The sequence below is a fragment of the Oncorhynchus keta genome, chromosome 2 (genome assembly GCF_023373465.1).
Source record: "Oncorhynchus keta strain PuntledgeMale-10-30-2019 chromosome 2, Oket_V2, whole genome shotgun sequence".
In the NCBI taxonomy this organism is placed as follows: domain Eukaryota; kingdom Metazoa; phylum Chordata; class Actinopteri; order Salmoniformes; family Salmonidae; genus Oncorhynchus; species Oncorhynchus keta.
In genome coordinates, this window is record NC_068422.1 from 27857700 (window position 1) to 27881395 (window position 23696).

Here is a 23696-nt window from a genome sequence, read left to right on the forward strand (position 1 = left end):
TTACTATTTTCTACATTGTAGAATAATAGTGAAGACAACACTATGAAATAACACATATGGAATCATGTAGTAACCAAAAATAAGTTAACTGCACCTCAGATTGCAGCCCAAATAAATGCTTCACAGATTTCAAGTAACAGACACATCTCAACATCAACTGTTCAGAGGAGACTCCGTGAATCAGGCCTTCATGGTTGAATTGCTGCAAGAAACCACTACTAAAGGACAACAATAAGAATAAGAGACTTGCTTGGGCCAAAAAACACGAGCAGTGGACATTAGATCGGTGTGAGTCTGCCCTTTGGTCTGATAAGTCCAAATGTGAGGTTTTTAGTTCCAACCGCCATGTCTTTGTGAGACGCAGAGTATGTGAACGGATGCTCTCCGCATGTGTTATTCCCACCGTGAAGCATGGAGGAGGTGTGATGGGGTGGGGGTGCTTTTCTGGTGACACTCATTGATTTATTTAGAATTCAAGGCACACTTAGCCAGCATGGCTACCACAGCATTCTGTAGCGATACGCCACCCCATCTGGTTTGAGCTTTTTGGGACTATCATTTGTTTTTCAACAGGATAATGACCCAAAACACACCTCCAGGCTGTGTAAGGGCTATTTGGCAAAGAAGGAGAGTGATTGGAGTGCTGCATCAGATGACCTGGCCTCCACAATCACCCAACCTCAATCCAATTGAGATGGTTTGGGATGTGTTGGACTGCAGAGTGAAGGAAAAGCAGCCAACACATGCTCAGCATATGTGGAAACTCCTTCAAAACTGTTGGAAAAGTATTCCTCATAAAGCTGGTTGAGAGAATGCCAAGAGTGTGCAAAGCTGTCATCAAGGCAAAGGGTGGCTACTTATTTTATACTTTCATTTGTTTAACACCTTTTTGGTTACTACATGATTCCATATGTGTTATTTCATTGTTTTGATGTCTTCACTATTATTCTACAATGTATGAAATAGTAAAGATAATGCAAAACCCTTGAATGAGTAGATATGTCCCAACTTTTGACTGGTACTGTACATTTGTGAAAAATCTTACACTAATATATCTTGATTAGATAAGTATTCAATAAAATGGGTCAATACATGTTAGAATCACCTTTGGCAGTGATTACAGCTGTGACTCTTTCTGGGTAAGTCTGCAAACCTTGACTGTACAATATTTGGACATTAATTTCTAAAATCTTCAAGCTCTGTCAAGTCTGTTGTTGATCATTGTTAGACAGCCATTTTCAAGTCTTGCCATTTGATTTTCAAGACTATTTAAGTCAAAACTGTAACTAGGTCACTCGGGAACATTCAATGTCGTCTTGGTAAGCAACTCCAGTGTATATTTGGTTTTGTGTTTTAGGTTATTGTCCTGCTGAAAGGTGAATTTGTCTCCCGGCAGAGTGACCCAACTTATGTGAGTTGTTTAGCAAATTTTTACTCCTGAACTTATTTAGGCTTGCAAGAACAAAGGGTATGAATACTTATTGGCTCAAGACATTTCAGCTTTTCATTTTCAATTCATTTGTAAACATTTTGAAAAACAACATAATTCCACTTGGAGTATTGTGTGTTGGCCAGTGACCCAAAAATCGAATCCATTTGGCTGTAACACAACAAAATGTGGAATACGTCCTGAATGCACTGTATATTGTCATAAACATTGAAAGAGTGAAAGACAGATCTGGCCGTTCCTTTAATGCACGATAAGAGGGTGGGGTCAAACACTCACTCTTACAGTACACCAGCCAGTGTGAAACATTATCGAATGCCTCTGCATCCTCTAGCTGTTTTACAGCATTTGCATTACATGTGTGGTGTCAGTATATAAGGGGGTGTTTATGAGAGAGTGAGCTAGAGATAGAGGGAGGGAGGAGCGAGAGAGAGGGACAGAGAGTAGGAGATCTAGAAAGTGTGAAGGTCTACATAGATTCATTAGCAAAAAGGGGAAATCTAATTTTGTCCAGACTGAGTCAACAACCGACACACTTGTAGGAGGCTATCATATCTGCCTGCAGACAACCAGTGGATATCAGTTCTCCTGTCCATCGTGTGTGTGTGTACCACCATGCCATCCTACACAGTGACGGTGGCTACAGGAAGCCAGTGGTTTGCAGGGACTGATGACTACATCTATATCACCCTGGTGGGAACAGAGGGATGCAGTGAGAGGACTTTACTGGACAAGCCACTCTACAACGACTTCGAGAGAGGGGCGGTGAGTTGAGTTACAGGTGGCAAGAGTCAGTTTGAAAGTTTCACAGTGTGTGCATCACTTCAAATACACTCAGGGGTGACCTTGTTAATGATAAAGAGAAAATATTTCCAATAACTGTCCGATTTTAAACTCTGGCTGCATCCTGATTCTTCACCCTTCTCCCATTGTTCACGTGCATACTTCTCCTCACTTCTCAGTCAATGCTTACTAAAAAGCACACTTCCTTTAGTATCTGTCCTGAAGCCTCAACTCAAATTATGCATACTATTTGGACTGATTACTAGTTTGTGAAAATGACATACTTGTTAGACCACAAGATTTCTCCCTCTGGAAGCCCTCACAATACCTCGGTCTGGGTGAATGAACTTACATTACTTTGTAGTGTAACAATAACATTTGACATGCCTTTTGGACATATTCATATTTATTACATCGACATTGTATTATTCATTTTTTATTATTTTAACGTAATTAAGGACTGACATTTGAAAGACAATGTTGTGCAATGTTTTAAATGCATACTGCTAATAACTGCACAAAGTTCCTTTAAGAAATGTACAAATAAATAATTTGTTTTATTTGACTGTTCCCTGGTGAAAGATCTGCCACAGAATGTATTACGATATCAACCCCAGCCACTCTATTCTATTCAATAAATAGTGCTTTAAACTGTGCTGCAATATGAGGTAATGGGAGTAATCCATAGCATAATGAGGAAATAAATGGTCTTTGTGCTCAATACTACTATCACTTTACATTGTCTTGTAGAAACTTGCCTTATCCACTACCTAGTACAGTGACAGATGAAGAGGCGAAACTCCAGTGCAGAGTGCGCCCTATAGGTGCCATCACCATTTCTGTGTATGAGTGTATTTCTCTGTGCTTTTACTCTAATGAAGCAAAATAATAACATAAGGCCTATTGCCAAACCTCTATTAGAGCCAATTACTGATTAGTGACCTGCTCATGGCCTTATGGCCCATGAACACCACATGGGAAGATCAATACAAAAGCTTTCCAATCTAATAAACTGTCAATTCATTCTGGCATTAACTTCACCAGTGTCTGAATCCTGTACACTACATCCAGTTGTACGCTTTACTTCACGATGTAAGTGGCTGTATATTGCACCAACCGTCAATGACTCATGAGCTGCTAGTAACCGCATGCTGTCTCTTTCTTGCTGTTTTGGGCAGTTGTGTCAGGACCGCAGAAAAAGTATCTGGCGCAAAAAGGAACAGCTAATGGGCAGCCAAACAAACACATTGATAAAGTGCATTTTTTATTAATGACTTAATGTAACAATTACAACTTGGTAACGACCATTGTCCGTCCTCAGGTTAGGCTTAATCTGGGTCCGGAAAACTGTCCCATTTTGTCCACTCTGCTCAAATCTTTCTAAACCTGGTTGTCTGTTCTCAGGTGGACTCGTATGATGTGACGGTGGGGGAGAACCTGGGAGAGATGGAGCTGGTGAAGATAGAGAAGAAGAAGTACTGGGTTCATGATGACTGGTACTGTAAGTACATCACAGTGAAGACTCCCTCTGGAGACTACGTAGAGTTCCCCTGCTTCCACTGGCTGGTGGACGACAAGGAGGTGGTCCTCAGGGACGGCAAAGGTACCTGTCTGTCGGGTCTGTGTCTGCCGGTTGGTCGTGTCTGTCAGTCATGTCTGTCGGTCGCTCATGTCTGTCAAAATCTGTCCCCAGTCTTTAGCTTAAGGAACATAGAAGTGAATCTAAAATCATCCTCATTATCGTTGTTCACCCTTTTCTTTAAGCACTGCTGCCAAAGGATGACAAGACCAGACTGGTGAAGCAACACCGACACAAAGAGCTGGAGAGCAGACGGAAAACCTACAGGCAAGAGCTGGATTTATTGTGTATCACACATCTACCTCACAATGACGTATTGATGTTGTACCAAGATGCATTCAACAAATAAATGTATTCAATGTATTGAACTAGTAAATGTTTTTCTAGTATTTATTCAATGCACTGTAACTACATATAGTGTAGCCTACCAACATTAAAAGACCTGTACACAGTGTTACGTAGTGGTGCTTAACCTGATTCTATGATGTCCTCCTGTGTGTAGATGGAGGGAGTGGCAGCCTGGAATTCCTATGAGTATAGATGCCAACACTCACAAGGAGCTTCCCAGAGACATCCAGTTTGATAGCGAGAAAGGAGTGGACTTCATACTCAACTACAGTAAGGCGTAAGTACTGCATTCACACTACACTCTGTAACCTAGTGTAGACTTCCTTTATTTGTTATATGCATTGCAGACTCTGCCAAGAGTTCTGGGGTTTTATGGCAGAGTAGTGTCATTGTCCTGTCACAACACTCAGCTGCAACTATTTCCCCTTATTTGCAACATTGTCCATACAGTCTTATGCTCTGTTCCATGTTTACACTCACAGGCCTACTGTTAAACCTACAGTAGGCCTCTTTCTAATGTGGAGATTTCCATGAAGAAAGCACATACTTGGCATGGTAGGGGATTTTCCGTTCATTGGGTTCAGCATTTGTTTATTACAGTGATGGTATTTTCTAAATGTCAGGACTTCCTGGTTTGAATAAAAGCTAAGTGGGAAACAGATAGAAGCTGTTAGTTCAGTAGGTGGGTGGTTGGTGAGTAGTATGTGGAACTACTAGTATTTAAAAATATATATTAAATATTGAACCTTTATTTAACTAGGCAAGCCAGTTAAGAACATATTCTTACTTTACAATGATGGCCTACCCCAGCCAAACCCTCCCCTAACAACACTGGGCCAATTGGACAACAATGGGCCAATTGTGTGACGCATCTAGCACTGAGATGCAGTGCCTTAGACCGCTGCGCCACTCGGGAGTATGTGGATGTGACTAAAAGGAAGCCTGTTTTAATACTCTGTATGAAATCATGTTGACTAGGGACATTTGCATGTATCCTACACACCAACAGGCTAAACACAGACATATTGTTTCAATGAGACTAGCTGTGTGCTCTGACAAATACTTTGCATCAAACCTATCAGCATACTAGTATGCTTTTTTTCTTCTTCTTTTGATTGCTTAGGAGGGATAACAACCTTCCAGACAGGTTGTGTGTCTTTGCTCTGTAGTAGTTCAGTTATGGGATAGTAGCCCTCATTATCAAAAACAACCATCTATAATAGACTTGCCATGTATTGATGAGGAACTAGAGGAAGTGGCCGGGGTTAGCAAGACACATACTTTATTAATAGAAGTGTTATGGCTGTCTGTGGTTCTCCTGCTTACTTGTGGCTTGTTTGTGCAGATGAATTTGCATTGATAACAGCTCATCTGCAGAGAGCACAGGGTATAAACTATTATGCCGGACATTATGCTATTCAGGCATTGCTTGCTTGACATAGCATTACCAGACTGGTAATGGATAGGATTAGATTTAAAGCATAATAACTTACATTGACAGTATCAATGTACTGTATCAATGACTAGCAGACTTTACTCACCAGCAAGTTAGCAGCAACATCTTTAGCATCCCAAGTGTTGAGCACTGGCAAAGTACTGCACACGCGTGTGCGAATCATAGACAGGAAGGGAAGCAGAAACTATTTTTCTTAAATTCATCCCTGGAAAGTGGCAACCAATGCTGCTAACGATTGAAAATAACGTGGATAAGTGTGTAATTCATGTGTAGTAAACATCAACTCCCTGTTGTCAGTGACTGACATTTTCTGAATCCATTAGTTTTTGTTTGGTTATCACAGTGAAAATGGAAGAAAATAACTCTGGACATAAATCTTAGCCTCGTTCGACCATCCTTATCTCACAAAACCACTTTCTGTTTTTCTATGGTATTGCAGCGGTCAGGATGGTGGCTCAGGCTACTTAAATGTTTCCCTGCAGTTTGAAGATGTTGTTCTCTCCTCCCCAGGATAGAGAACCTCTGTGTGAACCAGTTCATGCACATGTTCCAGTCCTCCTGGAATGACTTTGCTGACTTTGAGCGGATCTTCGTCAGGATCAAAAACACCATCTCAGGTGTGTGGTCTCAGTTTTCTCCATAGAATGTGGTATATGACTCCTCTCTCCTCTCTGAGCAGCTGCTGCTTTAGCAGTAGCTAATGCGGATCCTAGTCATAAAAAGCATCCTCTCCTCTCCGTATTCCTATCCTAGAGTATGTGATGCAGCACTGGAAAGAGGACTTTATGTTTGGCTACCAGTACCTGAACGGCTGTAACCCAGTGATGATCCAGAAGTGCACCAAGCTGCCAGAGAAGTTCCCCGTTACACATGACATGGTGGCAGATTGTCTGGAGAGAGAGATGACTCTGGAGGAGGAGATTGAGGTAGAGACTGAGACACACATATGTCAACGATGTCACTCTTGCTGCGGGTGATGCCCTGATCCACCTCTACGCAGACGACACCATTCTGTATACATCTGGCCCTTCCTTGGACACTGTGTTAACTAACCTCCAAATGAGCTTCAATGCCATACAACACTCCTTCCGTGGTCTCCAACTGCTCTTAAATGCTAGTAAAACCAAATGCATGCTTTTCAACCGTTCGCCCGACGAGCATCACTACTCTGGACGGTTCTGACTTAGAATATGTGGACAACTACAAATAACTAGGTATCTGGCTAGACTGTAAACTCTCCTTCCAGACTCATATTAAGCATCTCCAATCCAAAATTAAATCTAGAATCGGCTTCCTATTTCGCAACAAAGCCTCCTTCACTCACGCCGCCAAACATACCCTCGTAAAACTGACTATCCTACCGATCCTAGACTTCGGCGATGTCATTTACAAAATAGCTTCCAATACTCTACTCAGCAAACTGGATGCAGTCTATCACAGTGCCATCCGTTTTGTTACCAAATCCCCTAGCGGCAGGGTAGCCTAGTGGTTAGAGTGGTGGACTTGTAACCGGATTGCAAGTTGAGGTGTTGCAAAGATGTTGCTGCTAACATCTTTGCAAGTTCAAATCCCCAAGCTGACAAGGTGCAAATCTGTCGTTCTGCCCCTGAACAGGCAGAACCCACTGTTCCTAGGCCGTCATTGAAAGTAAGAATTTGTTCTGAACTGACTTGCCTAGTCAAATAAAGGTAGAATAAAAATAAAAAAAGTCGGTTAGAGCATACAGGTCGCAGTGGTGGGTGTTATTTTTTATATTTATTTTTATATTTTTTATTCTAAGTCGATAAGCTCCGCCTTATCTCAGCTCACTGGTCACGATAACAAAACCCATCCATAGCACGCGCTCTAGCAGGTATATTTCACTGGCTATCCCCAAAGACAACACGTAATTTGGCCGCCTTTCTTTCCAGTACTCTGCTGCCAATGACTGGAACGAATTGCCAAAGTCACTGAAGCTGGTGACTTATATTTCCCTCACCAACTTTAAACTTCTGAGCATCTAACCGATCATTGCAGCTGTATATAGCCCACCTGTAAATAGCCCACCCAATCTACCTACCTCATCCCCATATTGTTTTTATTTACTTTTCTGCTCTTTTGCACACCAGTATTTCTACTTGCACATCATCTACACATCTATCACTCCAGTGATAATTTGCTCAATTGTAATTACTTGCTACTATGGCCTATTTATTGCCTTACCTCCTTACTCCATTTGCACAAACTGTATATAGATTTTCTTTTTTTTCTATTGTGTTATTGACTTTATGCTCACTTATTCCATGTGTAACTCTGTGTTGTTGTTTGTGTCGCACTGCTTTGCTTTATCTTGGCCAGGTCGCAGTTGTAAAGGAGAACTTGTTCTCAACTGGCCTACCTGGTTAAATAAAGGTGAAATAAAAAATAGATACAAAACCTTGTATTACGTGTTGTTTGCAGGCTGGTAACATCTACATAGCAGACTACGAGTTGATGGAAGACATCAGTCCCAACAGTACAGACCCCTGTACTCTACAGTACCTGGCTGCTCCTATCTGTCTGCTGTACAACAACAGCCAGAGCAAGATCCTGCCTCTGGCCATACAGGTAGGCTATTCTGCATGGTTTGAAAAAGAGCATGGAGCAGTGTTTCTTCACCATCTAACAAAACATACCCCTCCTCCTCTCTCTCTCCCAGCTGGGTCAGACTCCAGGGAAGGACAACCCTATCTTCCTGCCCAGTGATGGTCAGTATGACTGGATGCTAGCTAAGATCTGGGTCCGCTCCTCTGACTTCCACATCCACCAGACAGTCACACACCTGCTGAGGACTCACCTGGTCTCTGAGGTGTTTGGAGTGGCCATGTTCAGACAGCTGTCTGCTGTACACCCTGCTTATAAGGTACACCAAGTACACTTCAGTCTGTGCCTGTGTTTTGTGGCTGATTAGTTGGTTCATGGATTGTTTAGATGGTTGGTTGATTGGTTTGTTTGTTTATTTATTTATTGCTGGTCTGTCCTCTAGTTGCTCCTTCCTCACATTCGTTTCACCATCGCCATCAACACCAAGGCCAGAGAGCAGCTCATCTGTGAGTTTGGCATCTTCGATAAGGTGAGTGTGTGAGAGAGGGACATTGAGACATATTCAGAAGTGCGTCTACACATGGTACTAAAATCGGTATCTTATCTGTCTTCATTGTGACTAGATTTCCTGGTCCCTCCCTGTATGTAAATTACACAGAAAATAAATATACACTCTGCAATTTCAAAGATTCTACAGTTCATATAAGGAAATCAGTCAATTGAAATAAAATATTAGGCCCTAATCTATGGATTTCACATGACTGGGAATTGGTCACAGATACCTTAAAAAAATAAATAGGGGCGTGGATCAGAAACAAGTCAGTATCTGGTGTGTTCACCATTTACTCAAGCTGCGTGACACAACTCCTTTGCATAGATTTGATCAGGCTGTTGATTGTGGCCTGTGGAACGCTGTCCCACTCCTTTTCAATGGCTGTACGAAGTTGCTGGATATTGGCAGGAACTGGAACACGCTATCGTACACGTCAATCCAGATCATCCCAACCATCCTCAATGGGTGACATGTCTAATGAAAATGTAGGCCATTAAAGAACTGGTACATTTTGAGCTTCCAGGAATTGTGTACAGATCCTTGCGACATGGGGCCAAGCATTACCATGCTGAAACATGAGGCGATGGCGGCGGATGAATGGCCCGACAATGGGCCTCAGGATCTCGTCACGGTATCTCTGTGCATTCAATTTGACATTGATGAAATGCAATTGTGTTCATTGTGTGTAGCTTATGCCTTTCTATACCATAACACCACCATGGGGCACAATGTTCACAACGTTGACATCAGCAAAACGCTGGCTCACGCGACCCCATACACGCTGTCTGCATACTGCCGGTACAGTTGAAACCATTATTCATCCATGAAGGGCACACTTCTCCAGCGTGCCAGTGGCCATCGAAGGTGAGCATTTTCCCACTGAAGTCGGTTACAACACCGAACTGCAGTCAGGTCAAGACCCTGGTGAGGACAACGAGTACGCAGATGAGCTTCCCTGAAACGGTATCTTAAAGTTTGTGCAGAAATTCTTTGGTTGTGCAAGCCCACAGTCTCATCAGCTGTCCGGGTGGCTGGTGTCAGACGAACCCGCAGGAGAAGAAGCCAGATGTGGATTCCTAGGCTGGTGTGGTGTATGTGGTTGTGAGGCCGGTTGGACGTACTGCCAAATTCTCTAAAACGACGTTGGAGGTGACTTATTGTAGAGAAATTAACATTTTATTCTCTGGAAAAAGCTCTGGTGGACATTCCTGCAGTCAGCATGCAAAGTTCCCTATGGGACTCCCGATCTCATACGGTTGTGATACAGCCCGGGATCGAACCCCGGTCTGTAGTGACGCAGTGCCTTTGATCGCTGCGCCACTTGGGAGGCTCATATTATTGGAAACATTTCAAGTTTACCAGTAAATTACCTGAATTTTTGTAACTTTCAAAGATTTTATGTAATTTATCACAAGACATCCAGTGGCCCTTTTGGGTACTTCAGTTTATCACAGGTACCTAATTATCTCTGACCCTCTGGCCTTATCGCATGTAAAATATAAAACAAATAAAGCTGTAAAACCTTATCCTAAATATAAACCATAGACATGGTAAGATAAATAAGTGTGTAAAAAATGTAATATATAAAAGATATTTCATGTTGAAACCCTATTAAATACCAATGTTATTCATGAGTTTATATCTTGGTTGTAAATGTTTTTGCACTGAACTGGTGGCAGTTGTGGAAAAAGTAAATAGTTGGAAGAGTTGCAGTTGAATATAATGGCGTTGTTGATTAGATGCTTTTTTCCATTAATTAGGCTATTTTCTCTTGAACTATATGGTCTATTCACAAGAAACTCATGGACAAATTGGACACACAAAATAAATACTATATATGAATACATTTGTTTTTTGTAATTCAAGTATAAATGACCATAAATGACCTGTTAATTACAAAAATTACACAAGCTTTTGCAACCCTAGTCTATACTATGAGCACCGATTGATAACGTGCAGTAATAGTTCCTGTGTTTTAGAGGTTTGCTGTCCAGATCTGTCTACACTTGTAAGATCTCCAGACACAATTTGTGCCTGATTACTTCCGGAGGTGGTCAGGATGATCTGATCACAATCAGATCAGAATATGTCCTTTAATCATCTAAACCTGTCTAAAAATGTGGGCCCAATCAGAATGTGGACACGATCAGGACAAAGGATGCATGTTAGCACCAGGTAAAAATGGGCCTAGAGACGGAGACATAGAGAGCTAATGTGTACTGTCTCTCCCCAGGCCAATGGTACAGGAGGTGGAGGTCATGTGGAGATGATCCAGAAGGCTATGAGGTCACTGACCTTCAGGTCTCTGTGTTTCCCTGACGCCATTAAGGCCCGCGGGGTGGACAGCCCTGAGGACCTACCCTACTACTACTACAGAGACGACGGGAACAGGGTCTGGGATGTCACCAAGAGGTCAGAGATCATGGGGGAGTGGGGGGTCTGTGTGTGTGTCCTTCTTGACACTTTTATAGGAGGAGGAGAACCAGGTCAATCACCAGGAAAAGATGCCATGAGATGGCTAACACTAACCCTAGCTTCATGTTCACACCCCGGCTCAACCCTAACCCTATAGCCATAACCCTAAAGCCCTAGCCATTACCCTAACCATAACTTCATGTCCACACCCCGGCTCAACCCTAACCCTATAGCCATAACCCTAAAGCTCTAGCCATTACCCTAACCATAACTTCATGTCCACACCCCGGCTCAACCCTAACCCTATAGCCATAACCCTAAAGCTCTAGCCATTACCCTAACCATAGCTTCATGTCCACACCCCGGCTCAACCCTGACCCTATAGCCATAACCGTAACCCAAAAGCTCTAGCCATTACCCTCACCCTAAATTTGATTTTCCGTTTCGCTAGTTTTGTGTGGGACGTGGTGTGTATCTACTACGACAGTGATGACACAGTACAGAAGGATGAGGAGATCCAGGCGTTTGTTAAAGATGTTAGCAGCTTTGGGATGCAGGACCTTGACTGCTGTGGTGGGTACAAAACACATTATAACCAACAAACACTACAATGGCCTAGCCTGCTTTAAAATGCTGTTTTAGATTTATCTGCAATACAAATACACACTTCTTATTTCTCTGGACTGTGTTGAAAGACATAACTGACCATGGAGCAACATTATCAATATTTAGCTATGCAGAAATGTACTTCACTTTTAAGTTGGTCAAAAGCCTCTGTGCTTGTCTGTTGCTGTGGTAACAGTGGTGTGCGAGTGAGGAACTCAGTCTGGTCTGATCAGGCTAGAAGGGGCCACAACTCCACTCTTCGAGGGCCACTCTGCTTGTTTACATCTGACAGAACCACTGAGTAACCAGGTGTATATACACCTCTGCCCAGTCAACATGAATTGCCAGGGAACGCAAAAACCAGCAGGAGATGCAGCCTTCATAGAGCAATACTGTAGTTTGTGATTGCATGACAATGTGTGTCTAGGGACTGACCTTAGTGACTCACTGATGAAACAAGTGTCAAAAAAACATGTTGCGCAAAAAAAAAACTTTCTGCAGGGTTTCCCAAGGCCCTGAAGACACGCGAGGAGCTCACAGAGTATCTGACTGTCATCATCTTCACTGCCTCTGCACACCACGCTGCTGTCAACTTCGGACAGGTACGGCTCAGGGCTCCATATGATCAGATCCGTTTTAGCAAACATCCGCTTAGCAGTTGTTTAGGCGGTGTCTGAGGTGGAACTGCGTCAGAGCTGTCAACTCTAAGTGGTTTAGGCATAATGAAACGGACATTGCCTTTGGCTGCACTGAGTCAGATTAACAGAAATCCCATCTAGCCTCGTTTCCAAGTTCGAACAATGGAATGTGAGATTTAATCTACACTTCAATTAGGATAATTGAAATCCTCATTATTTGTTCCATGATTTTTCAATTTGAGCATAAATATGTCTATATAGCCTACACTTTCTCATTCTGAACTTTTAATGCAAGTGGGGCGGATGTGGTTTCGTTAGCAACTGTTCACCGAATTTGACAGCTCCAATGTAGTTCCACCGCAAACACACGCTATTGTTGGTGTCTGCAACACGTGCACCGCGTGGGATATATATAGTCAGGTAACCTTGGGACAGTTGGTCAACATTACTGTAGATGAGCTTGATCAGTGCTTGCAGACAAGAGCCTGTACATTGTCAAGAGCACCACCTAGCTTCCCTTAGATGTTAATGTCTGCCTACTCTGTGTATTTCAGTATGACTGGTGCTCGTGGATCCCCAACTCACCCCCCACCATGCGGAAACCCCCTCCCAGGCAGAAGGGGGTGGTAGATGTGAAGTTCATCATCCAGAGTCTCCCTGACCGCGGCCGGTCCTGCTGGCACTTAGGGGCCGTCTGGGCCCTCAGTCAGTTCCAGGAGAATGAGGTACACACACCACATGCCCACGTACAGATACACACATGGTGTTTGTCTGTTTGTTCTTAATAATAAAGTTTTCCCTCCAATTCCTGTGTCCTCTCTCTGTCAGCTCTTCCTGGGGATGTACCCAGATGAGCACTTCATAGAGAAGCCAGTGAAGGAGGCCATGGAGTTGTTCAGGAAGAGACTGGCAGAGGTCAGCAGTGTCATCAAAATCCGCAACGAAGGCAAGAAACTACCCTACTACTACTTCTCTCCCGACCGCATCCCTAACAGTGTTGCTGTCTGAGAAAGGAATGAAGGGGAGAGAGCAAGGAAGGGAACAAGGAGGGATAGCTATATAGTCTGATATACACTGAGTGTACAAAACATTAGGAACACCTGCACCTCCTTTCCATGACAAGACAGGTGAATGCTACGATCCCTTATTGATGTCACTTGTTAAATCCACTTCAGTCAGTGCAGATGAAGGGGAAGAGATGGTTTAAAGAATGATTTTTATGCCTTGAGACAATTGAGCCATTCAGAGGGTAAATGGGCAAGACAAAATATTTAAGTGCCTTTGAACAGTATGTGGTAGTAGGTGCCAGGCACACCGGTTTGCGTCAAGAACTGCAATGCTGCTGAGGTTTTTTACACTCAGCAGTTTCCTGTGTGTATCAAGAATAATCCACCACCCAAAGGACATCCAGCCAACTTGACACTGTGGGAAGCATTGGAGTCAACATGGCCCAGCATCCCTGTGGAAAGCTTTCGACTTGTAGAATCCCAACCTGGTCTCAGAGCATTTCATATTATTCTGTATGTAAACTCAACACTCCATTTAGAATGATACGTTTGGTATGGTTACATTAGAAAGATGGTTACTGAAGTATTTCTTTATTTAACTTGGCAAGTCAGTTAAGAAAAAAATCTTATTTAGTCAAAAATGAAAGTAGGGTGGATGGGTGGGCATGGAACACAAACATCTAGCAACCCAAAGGTTGCTGGTTTGAATCTCACAACTTTAGCATTTTAGCAACTTTGCAACTACTTAGCATGTTAGCTAACCCTTCCCCTAACCTTAACCCTTTTAGATACCCTTCCCCTAACTCCTAAACTTAACCCCTAGCCTAGCTAAAATTCAGAACATATACATTTTCCAAATATGAAACATATTGTGCGTTTTTTTCAATTTGGAACATTGTACTTTTTGCAAATTCATAACATATCATACAAAATGGGACATCTACAAATTAATACATACCATACGAAATGGGGTGTCTTGGATTTACATACAGAATAATACAAAATGCTCTGAGACAAGATTGAGAGCCCATGCCCCGATGAATTGAGGCTGTTCTGAGGGCAAAAGGGGGTGCAACTAAATATTAGGAAGGTGTTCCCAATGTTTTGTATACTCAATGTATTGTGAACATTTATGGTGTTGTGTCTTACATCATGTGCTGCAAGTATCGTTTGCTATAATAAGCACATACCCACTGATGCCATTCAACTTTTTGCAAGCTATTTCTACAGATAGTCCCACATTTAAATCATGTGGATGTATCTATTAAACTTCATTGGTGTCTATTTCAAATAAAAATACTCAAAATTGTATTTTCTATTTCTCCCTATAGCAGTGTAAAACTGTTGGTGACAATGAAAATATAAGCATATCCAGTAGCTAAAACTAAGACATTTAGTTTAGGTTTTCATTTTTATTTGGTTGGTTTTTCATTCTACATACTTTGTTCAAACATTTGGGAATTAAACAAATGAAAACACATCAATATTTATTTTCCAAAACAAGTACTTTAAAAAAGATATATTTACAGTTATAATTCATAAGTAAACTCAGACAGACGTGTGGAATGATATCTGAAGGAGGGAAACAGTCTTGTATGTTCAAGTCCGTAGTAAAGCACTGTAGTTTTATGCAAGTAACACTTTCTCAGCACAACAAGAGTTATTATGGGATGGGATGGCTGCTTATGTCATGTTCTGCAGAAGAGCTGTGTTTTCTTTTACATTTGAAATGACTTTGAAAGAACACACAGACCTCAGACAGGGTCATCCCCAAAATAAAATGTCATGTTATACAATATGGCTTAGGGTTGCTTAATGTTGCTGACTTTCCCACAATTCTCAGGTTTTCAAGAAATCTGGGAATCTTTCATCTGTGACAAAACCTGGGAATCTGGGTAAAGTTGCTGGAATTTTGAGACTGTAGACATTAAAGTTATTATAGGGCTTAGCAATAAACACTGTTCATGTAGCTAAGCAAAGCCTTGTCCACAAGTCTTAAGGTAAAAAATGCAAAGAAGCATGAAGGGACAACATCAACAAGTTTCTTCTCTCAAAATCACAATTATAGGAGCCAGTTATACATAATCAAAAATCAATCATGTACATTCAAATATTTCTCTGAATACAATAAAAGCAATGATCATTTGGATCCATTGTATTCATTGGGTACAGTGGTGATAAAAGCTGGCTGAATATCTTCTAGGGGTAGAACTATAGATCACAGCTGAAGTGTAAGTTACCTTTAAAAGTCAAGTGCAGTGCAGTTTGAATGCTGGCCTCACTGTATTAAGTCTAGCCCTCTCAAAGACTCTTGCCTCTGACAATAACTAGGACAGTGTGAGAAAGTCACGTACAGAAGAAGTAGAATTGTTTTCCAGGGAGAAAGCTCAAATAGCTCATGTCTGGAATTGGATACTGATAGTGTTAGTTGCATAAAATCACAATTTGAAAGGGTATCTTTTGACACAAATATAAATACAACACAAACAATTTAAGCAATATTGTATCCAGAGAGTGAACCTCTGGATGAGAAACAGCGACAGTACTAGAGAACTGACCAGGTCAACTAAGGTAATTGCACTTTTTCTGTCTAATCGTACAGACCATCTTGGGGACTGTGTGAGGGGATCCTAAAATGTACACCGTACATTGAAACCGTGTCCACAGATATAATACCAAAATAATATGTATTAATACATATCTGTGCTGGTCCTGAGAAGCATTAGGCCCTTATCAAACATGCTTCTCAAATACTACACTACCCACAACTCCAAACCTGACTTTTACAATTGGAGAATACAATGGAGCTTTACATTTCAGGAAATGCAGATGTTGAAAGAACAATTGTTTGACGCCATTGTACAGTAGAAGTGTCATGAACACCGTATTGGCTGGACCTCTTGTTATGTATATTTACACTGGTATCAAAAACAAAGTTGTTAAAAATGAGTGTTTGCTGGAATGGCTGTATAGGGCCTGAGAGGACCCTGGCAATGTGGTTCTCTCACAGATACAAAAGCACTTACACAACAGACTGTAAGCCCAAAACCGTGCTGCCTTGAGAAGGCCACAACTCCTGTTTAGACTGCACTTCCCTACTCCCAACCCTCGATGGCAACCCAATCAGGTCCTTACCCCCACACATTTTTTGCTGACAGTTCCAATAGTTCATGTTCTGTCATGCTCTGCACTTTTACAGTATTGTAATTAACTAAAGAAATCATGTTCTTGCATTTTTTCGCAGTTTGAATTTTACATTAGACTCTTACCAAGTTACATTTAACCAGTGGTGGAAAAAATACTCAATTATCATACTTGAGTGAAAGTAAAGATACCTTTTAATAGAAAATAACTCAAGTAAAAGTCAATGACCCAGTAAAATACAACTTGAGTAAAAGTCTAAAAGTATCTGGTTTTAAATGTACTTCAGTACAATGGCGGATAAAGTACTCCTTTCTCATACTTGAGTAAAAGTAAATGATTTAAATTAAATATATTATATTAAGCAAATTAGACGGCACAATTTTTTTAACTTAAAAAATGAAATAAATTACAGACAGACAGGAACACACTCCAACACACTCTTTTTGTTTAGTGAGGCCGCCAGATCAGAGGCAGTAGGGATGACAACCATATTGCGGCCCTGCCTGTGCATTTGAAATGCAACGAGTACTTTCGGTTGTCAGGAAAAATGTATGGGAGTAACATATACATATTGTCTTTAGGAATGTAGTGGAGTAAACATTGTCACAAATAAAAAGTAAACTACAGATACCCCCAAAACATACTTAAGTAGTACTTTAAAGTAATTTTGCTTAAGTACTTTACACTACTGCATATGACTAACAACACAAGGCATTTGGCTCAGGGAAACAGTGTCTTTATTGTCAACATATGGCAACTCTGCTTTACTGGAGAGAAGCCATCAGATGTTACTTTAGAAACATTATCTGGACTGAAACTGATCAATTTACAAATGCATCTAATCAAACCCTCATAATGCCAGATGTGAGAAAGAACGATACATTAAGTTACATTGAATAATAATTAGTGAAACAGTAGGTGGGTTATGGACTGATCGTTGTAACACAATACATCTGAGTTATCGTGGTTGGAAACTGGAGGCTGTCGGACTGTGCAGAGACTTTAGCTCGACTGAAAAATGTATGTTATGTCGCGGGTCTCTGTATCAGGTGATTGTCCGTTGCTCACCTGAGTCTCACTGACTGACTGTATGTATAAAACTAAACCAAAAAGACATGCTACAGTATAACCCACCCACGATCATCACCATAGTAAAAATAGGCTCAGTATTGTCTCATAGGGCCTCTCATAATAATGATAATAGGCCGTGTATCCAATCTCTTACTACCTCTGATCAAATTCACATCATCTCATGTAAATTTGGATTTGAATAATCCCATCTGCATGATCATTATTAGTGTGATCAGAGAAGTCAATAGGAGGTTGAGAAGAGAACAGTCAAAATATAGCAGGCTGTAGCTTCCTCAAGGCATCATATAGAACCCATGATTACTATTATTACAAACTGCACATGGAATACCACAAGTACTGTATCATTCACACAATAGAAAAAACATGACCGATTGGTTGGTTTTCCAAAGGTTCATGTTATGATGATGACTGACATGGGAGACTATTTAGCGATTTCCTGTGAATGAATGGTTGGTAGAAAATGCTTTTAAAAACATTACATTCTCAGAGCCTTCAGAGAGTTCTTATGTCAGAGGGAGGTAAAGTCAGGTGGATGGCTGTATCTGATGTTATCCCAAAGTTATGTTTTGGTTGTATTAAAAACCACAGGGCTTGAGTAACCAGTAGGCCATATTTAGCATTACTTTCAGTGTTATGTGAAAAGTGCAATGATCATTTCGGCAGAATTCCATTCCCCCCCATCATTCATTGCTTTCCATGATTTCCATCCAAGGGAGGGCAGGTCTGTGTGTGGGACATTAATGTCAAATATAAAACAAGGGATTTTTTACAGAAATCTTCCTATTTGTAGCTGTACAATTTCCCACACTTATCCCTGCAAACAAAAGTGTCCATAGGACGTCCCCAGAACGTCAGGACATTGTGTCATGGTCTTGTGTTTTTTGTCTACTTCCCGGTTATCGGAACCTATTTGTAATGTTCCCTATTGGTCATCAAATTACCTTATTATAAAGTTATACTACAACCAAACTGGGATCAGTACTGAACGTCCCCTTATCGTCCTGATGTTAATGTCATGTTTGAATATTTCTAGAATGTTCTCAGAACGGCAGTGGAATAACATTTAGCCAAAACCCTAAAAGGGGCCTAATGGCAATGTTGCTTAGGACGTCCCCTGTTTGCTGGGATATACTATAAAGTACTTTATTCATATTAAAAGAGAAGAGGGTTGAGAGGGGTATTGGTAGAAACCAAAAAGTGCTTCAATGCATGGTCAGATCCGGTCCAATCCAGTCCCAAACTCAGAGAGGCGGGGGAGCGGGCCTTAGCGGGCTCTCGGACGACAGCAGTACGGTGGCAGTAGTTAGAATGTTCAATGTTCCAGAATGTTCTAAAATATTCCAGAGAAATGGCAGCGCTGATCCATGATGGTTTAGCCCATGATTCACAGGAAGTAAAACAAATAAATCAAACAAACAAGCTAACAAACACACAAAGCAACAAACAAACAGCTCAACAGAAACCTCTGGAGCCGAGTGAGATCATCTGTCTCAGGTGTGTGTGTGTGTGTGTGTGTGTGTGTGTGTGTGTGTGTGTGTGTGTGTGTGTGTGTGTGTATATATAGATGAGGGGTCTATTGGCCCAGTCAAGGTCTAGTCCTGGGAGCGGGTACTGGTCCATACTGTTTCAGACTGTGTGGAGATGGGGGAAGGGTGAAGGTGGGTCACTCACACCTTAGTACAACCCCCATACTATGGTCTTATGCATGTCTGTGTGTTTTGTGTTTTTTACTTGGTTTGCTCGTGTTTGTGTGTGTATATGTTGGTCAGCCAGAGTGTGACTGTGTATTAGTATATGTAAAATGGTCTGGGGGCTTCAGTAATATGTTGGTCAGACATGTAGCACTTCCATACTGTAGTCCTCTGTCTCTGTGTACTGGGAGGAGTTTGTGTCAGACTGGGTGAGGGCCAGAGCCTCCTTGTGCTCCAAACTGGGCTCCATGAGGGGCAGCTTCTCGACCACTTGCTTTTTACACATCTCTGGGCGGTTCTGGACGTAGATCACCCGGTTGTAGGCCTTGAGTCTCCTCCACAGCTGGATGTAGACTTTACACTGGACGTACATGAAGACCAGGCCACCCGTGAAGCCGATGGCTACCACCACCAGCTTGGTCCAGAATGGCCACTCCAGGATACCTGGGGTTAGAGTCAGAAGAGCGAGAAGAAAGAAAGAGGGAGGGAGAGACATGTAAAATACATTGCCAACAGTCACAAATATTTATATGCTTATCTAGGATGCAGATGCTACAATAAATGGAGGGTGAAAGAATTGGATCAGTTCTACCATGAAGAGGAGAGGAGGGTAAAGAAAGGGAGGGTATTGTACTGTAGGAAGGAGGAACAGGAACTAGGCTCTATCTTAATTCCTCTTTCTGCAATTCCTTGCGTCCTATCTCCTCACCTCCTTCCCAAACAGATTGGAGAAGAAGGTCCAAGTTCTCTCCACTCTGGCCTTCTCCAATGCGTTTTAAAAACATTTGACATTTTAGTAGGCACTCTTATCCAGAGCAACTTACAGTTAGTGCATTCATCTTAATGTAGCTAGGTAAGACAACCACATATCACAGTTATATTACATACAGTAAGTACAACTTTTCCTCAAAAAAGTCAGTACTGGGGGAGGGCAAAGAGGGAGGATGACAGGAACCAAGGTAAGATTCAATTAGAAAAAGCCCTATACACCCAGTCTCACAGGAAATTACACAAAACATGGTTAACGGTCAAAGGTGAAAAGTTTACCTGGGATTCTTCCGGCTGCATGGGTGAAGAGATTGCCATTACAATGTATTACCAGTGATAGACAGATAGACAGAGAGGGTGGAGAGTTTATAAGTTTATCATGCACTTATACTGCTTATTCACTTACACTGGTGAAAAGAGAGTGGGTCTCTATCCCCTCCCCCCACTCCTCTCTCTAGCAGTACAATAACAGCTGAAAGGGGAGCTGAACTTCCTGATCTAGCCTTGGTTTCAATTCTCCTCACTAGGAAATGTCACTGATATGGAGATTTTTTGGAGGCGTGCTTTCATGTGGGTGTCTTGTGTATGTGTTCAAACGTGGGAAGCGTTTTGTCTTTTTACTCTGCCAAAACAGTGCACAGTTACAGTCACTCAACCTTCTAGACAACTTGAAACAGTCTAACCAGGTCTTGTGTCTGGAAGTAGCCAAGACTACCTAGCAAGATAGGCAACTTCTTTTGCCAATTATCTTCATCCGGATAGCCTATCTATGGGGCTAGTTAGGGACCGTCAATACATTTCACAATGTAAATGGAACGATATTTTCACGTTGCACACCTTTTAGTTGTTTTATTAAATGCTTTCAATATTTGTATATGCATTTCTACAATTTAGAGTTGGTTTGAGGTTAAGTCATTGAAATGTGGAACTATTGACATTTTAAAATAGTGTCCCATGTACATTGTGTCATTTACTGATGTTCCCTAATTAGCTCCATAGGGATATCGGATTTCGGACAATTTTGACCATGGGCATTACGATCGGATGCTCTTAGAATGGATGATTACTTGGATGATGCCAGCTGTGGGCATGTGGGCAGGATTGAAATAAACCAAATTCAAAGAAAACTGTTACGATACCCTTCATTCAGTGACATACCATTTTTTCCTAATTAACTCAAAAATCTCTGTTTTGAATGAGACTGACTATATGACCAAAAGTATCATATTTTGTATATTTCACACTAGAATACATGTTTCTGACTAATATCATAGACTGTTTTCTACCCGAAGAAGTTGTTTATTGCCTTCAGTTGCTCTTTACCAGACCCAGAAAAACAGTTCTAATTGTCTTGCACCATGCTAAGAGTGCTGTCTACCAAATGACTTGATGTAATAAGAGAGAGATACAGTGGGTACTTACTCATTATAACAAAGAAATATCACAAACACTGACTTTAGATTTATAATGATCAACACAACATGACAATCTGCATGAACGGGCCTGACCCGAGAGTAGGGAAAGGGGATACCTCGTCAGTTGTACATTTCTTCCACATTTAACCCAACCCTTCTGAATCAGCGCGGGGGGCTGCCTTAATCTACATCCACTTAATCTTAACTGACATCTATGTCATCGGCGCCCGGGGAACAGTTGTTGTTGGGGGTTAACTGCCTTGCTCAGGGGCAGAACGGCAGATTTGTTTCACCTTGTCGGCTCTGGGATTCAAACCAGCAACCTTTCAGTTACTGGTCCAAAGCTCTTAACCGCCAGGCTACCTAGAGAGAGAGAGTGTGTGTGTGTGTGTGAGACGTTGTACTGTACTAGAGTTGTGTGTTGTGGTGCTTTGGCATGTTATGACTGTATTGAGTGAGGGGTGTAATGGGTTTTTTGCCATGCAGTGAAAGTATTTAAGTGTGTGCAGTGTCCATTCTGAGGAGTGTTGTGGTGGTTTTGGTGCCTGTGATGACCTGTTCTGATCTCGTCTGCAGTGCGGTCAATGAGCACGTAGAGGGACCACACCACGCAAGTTATGGCGATGACATGGAACGTCACAGAACACATGATCTTCCTCCTCTCACTAGACGTCATCTGGAGCTTCTCCCACTGAGAGAAAGAGGGGAGGGAGGGAGTTTAAAACCAAAGAGTTTAAGTCAGATACACACATTTAAATATACATTGTGTTCTCTCGGACAGGGTTTGGGCGATTGACCATCAATGGACTATGAGCAGTCTGGCAGAAAGTGCTCGCATGCCCCTCTTCACAAGCTGCTTAAATGAGTGCTAAATATTTGATGGCCATCATTCTGTCCGTGTTATGTGGATCATTCAGTCACACACTGATGCTGGTTAACTATTTATCAGCTGTCCAGTACTACTCAACCTCTTATAGATCCAACACACTGGACTTTCTTTTTATTGATCCATGAAACCCATTGAAATCAATGGTCAAAGTCAAATACATGACGAAAGGTTATGCTACATTATACCTCCTGAATATCAGATGCAATCTCTCAATAACCTTCATAGATGTCAACATGCTTTGAAATGATTTATGACAAAATGAAATTAATGAAATGAATGTAGACAATTTATTGGCATTGATTCGAGGAAAGGGAGAGATGAGAGTGGAGGAGAGGAGAGGTATGACATAATATAGAATGGGGAGAGGACAAATTAGTGAATAGGAAGAAGAGGAGCAGGGAGGGAAAGTGGACTTCTCTTCCCATCCACTGTTCCTTGGCAGAAAGGAGGTATAGATCTGTCTTCCTTGGCGATAGAGCCCAGTGTGCCAGTCCTATAAACCAATATCCTGGCACCATGACTTCCTGAATAATGCAACATTTACAGAGGAACAGAGGTAGATAATAAAGACACTTCATCCTGATGGAGAAGAGGAGGAGGGTGAGAGATGAGGAGGAGGGGGAGAGGGAGAGAGAGCGGAGGAGGAGGAGGGAGAGAGAGGAGGAGGAGGAAGAGGAGAAGGAGGGAGAGAGGAGGAGGAGGAAGGAGAGAGAGAGAGGAGGAGGAGGGGGAGAGAGAGGATGAAGAGGAGGAGGAGGGTGAGAGAGGAGAGAGAGGATGAGGAGGAGGGGGAAAGAGGAGGAGGAGGGAGAGAGAGGAGGAGGAGGGAGAGAGGAGGACGAGGAGGAGGAGGAGGGATGAGGATTTGGCCTGGTTATCATGATATTGTACTGAATTAACCCAGGATCTAAATTAACCTGATAACTATTAACAGCATTTAAGTGCTTTTGTTCAGTTTATCATTTTAATTAAAATGTTGAATCTGCAAGCGTTAAAGATTGATAAATGCCTTAAATAAGACTGTATCATGTCAAAATCACTCGAAACCAATTGCAAAAACCCAATGTCACGCTACTCTTATCAGTATTAGATAAATAAAACAGCTTTCTGTCTTGTCGGTGTCTTCGACTGGGATTCACATCTGCATGTTCTGGTCACAGTCATCTCTGGGAGTGTAGAACTAGAACAGAATGAGTGTAGTATGCGCACACACACCCCCCTCACCCAAACACACACACACACACACACACACACACACACACACACACACACACACACACACACACACACACACACACACACA

General features: G+C 41.9%; 2 protein-coding genes across 10 annotated transcripts in view; one reads left to right on the forward strand and one right to left on the reverse strand.

Moving 5' to 3' along the window:
- The first annotated feature begins 1830 nt into the window (after window positions 1–1830).
- alox5a (arachidonate 5-lipoxygenase a) lies at window positions 1831–14703 on the forward strand. Its single transcript, XM_035748527.2, has 14 exons — window positions 1831–2212; window positions 3635–3833; window positions 3995–4076; window positions 4312–4434; window positions 6124–6230; window positions 6367–6539; window positions 8053–8199; window positions 8291–8494; window positions 8618–8704; window positions 10962–11140; window positions 11595–11716; window positions 12251–12351; window positions 12942–13112; window positions 13216–14703. The coding sequence occupies exons 1-14, from the start codon at window positions 2063–2065 to the stop codon at window positions 13393–13395; spliced, it is 2025 nt and encodes a 674-aa protein (XP_035604420.1). The 5' UTR covers window positions 1831–2062; the 3' UTR covers window positions 13396–14703.
- Window positions 14704–15422: 719 nt separating this feature from the next.
- The window catches only part of LOC118366125 (E3 ubiquitin-protein ligase MARCHF8-like), a 131839-nt gene continuing 123565 nt past the window's right edge, over window positions 15423–23696 (reverse strand). For 8 of the 9 annotated variants that reach the window (XM_035748552.2, XM_035748553.2, XM_035748550.2 and 5 more), the window contains 3 exons: window positions 22060–22195; window positions 20369–20383; window positions 15423–19765 (listed from right to left, as the gene is read on the reverse strand). In XM_035748552.2, coding sequence (XP_035604445.2) covers window positions 19461–19765; window positions 20369–20383; window positions 22060–22195 — 456 coding nt within the window. In that variant the 3' untranslated portion in view covers window positions 15423–19460. The remainder of the gene's footprint in view (window positions 19766–20368; window positions 20384–22059; window positions 22196–23696) is intronic. The other variant, XM_035748555.2, reaches the window with a different exon arrangement.

Bases quoted from the DNA above. Each gene is read 5' to 3' on its own strand.
- alox5a (XM_035748527.2), top strand. From the start codon at position 2,063: ATGCCATCCTACACAGTGACGGTGGCTACAGGAAGCCAGTGGTTTGCA. The intron at 6,540-8,052 runs GTAGAGACTGAG...TGTTGTTTGCAG, and splicing joins CTCTGGAGGAGGAGATTGAG to GCTGGTAACATCTACATAGC. The intron at 13,113-13,215 runs GTACACACACCA...TCTCTCTGTCAG, and splicing joins GTCAGTTCCAGGAGAATGAG to CTCTTCCTGGGGATGTACCC.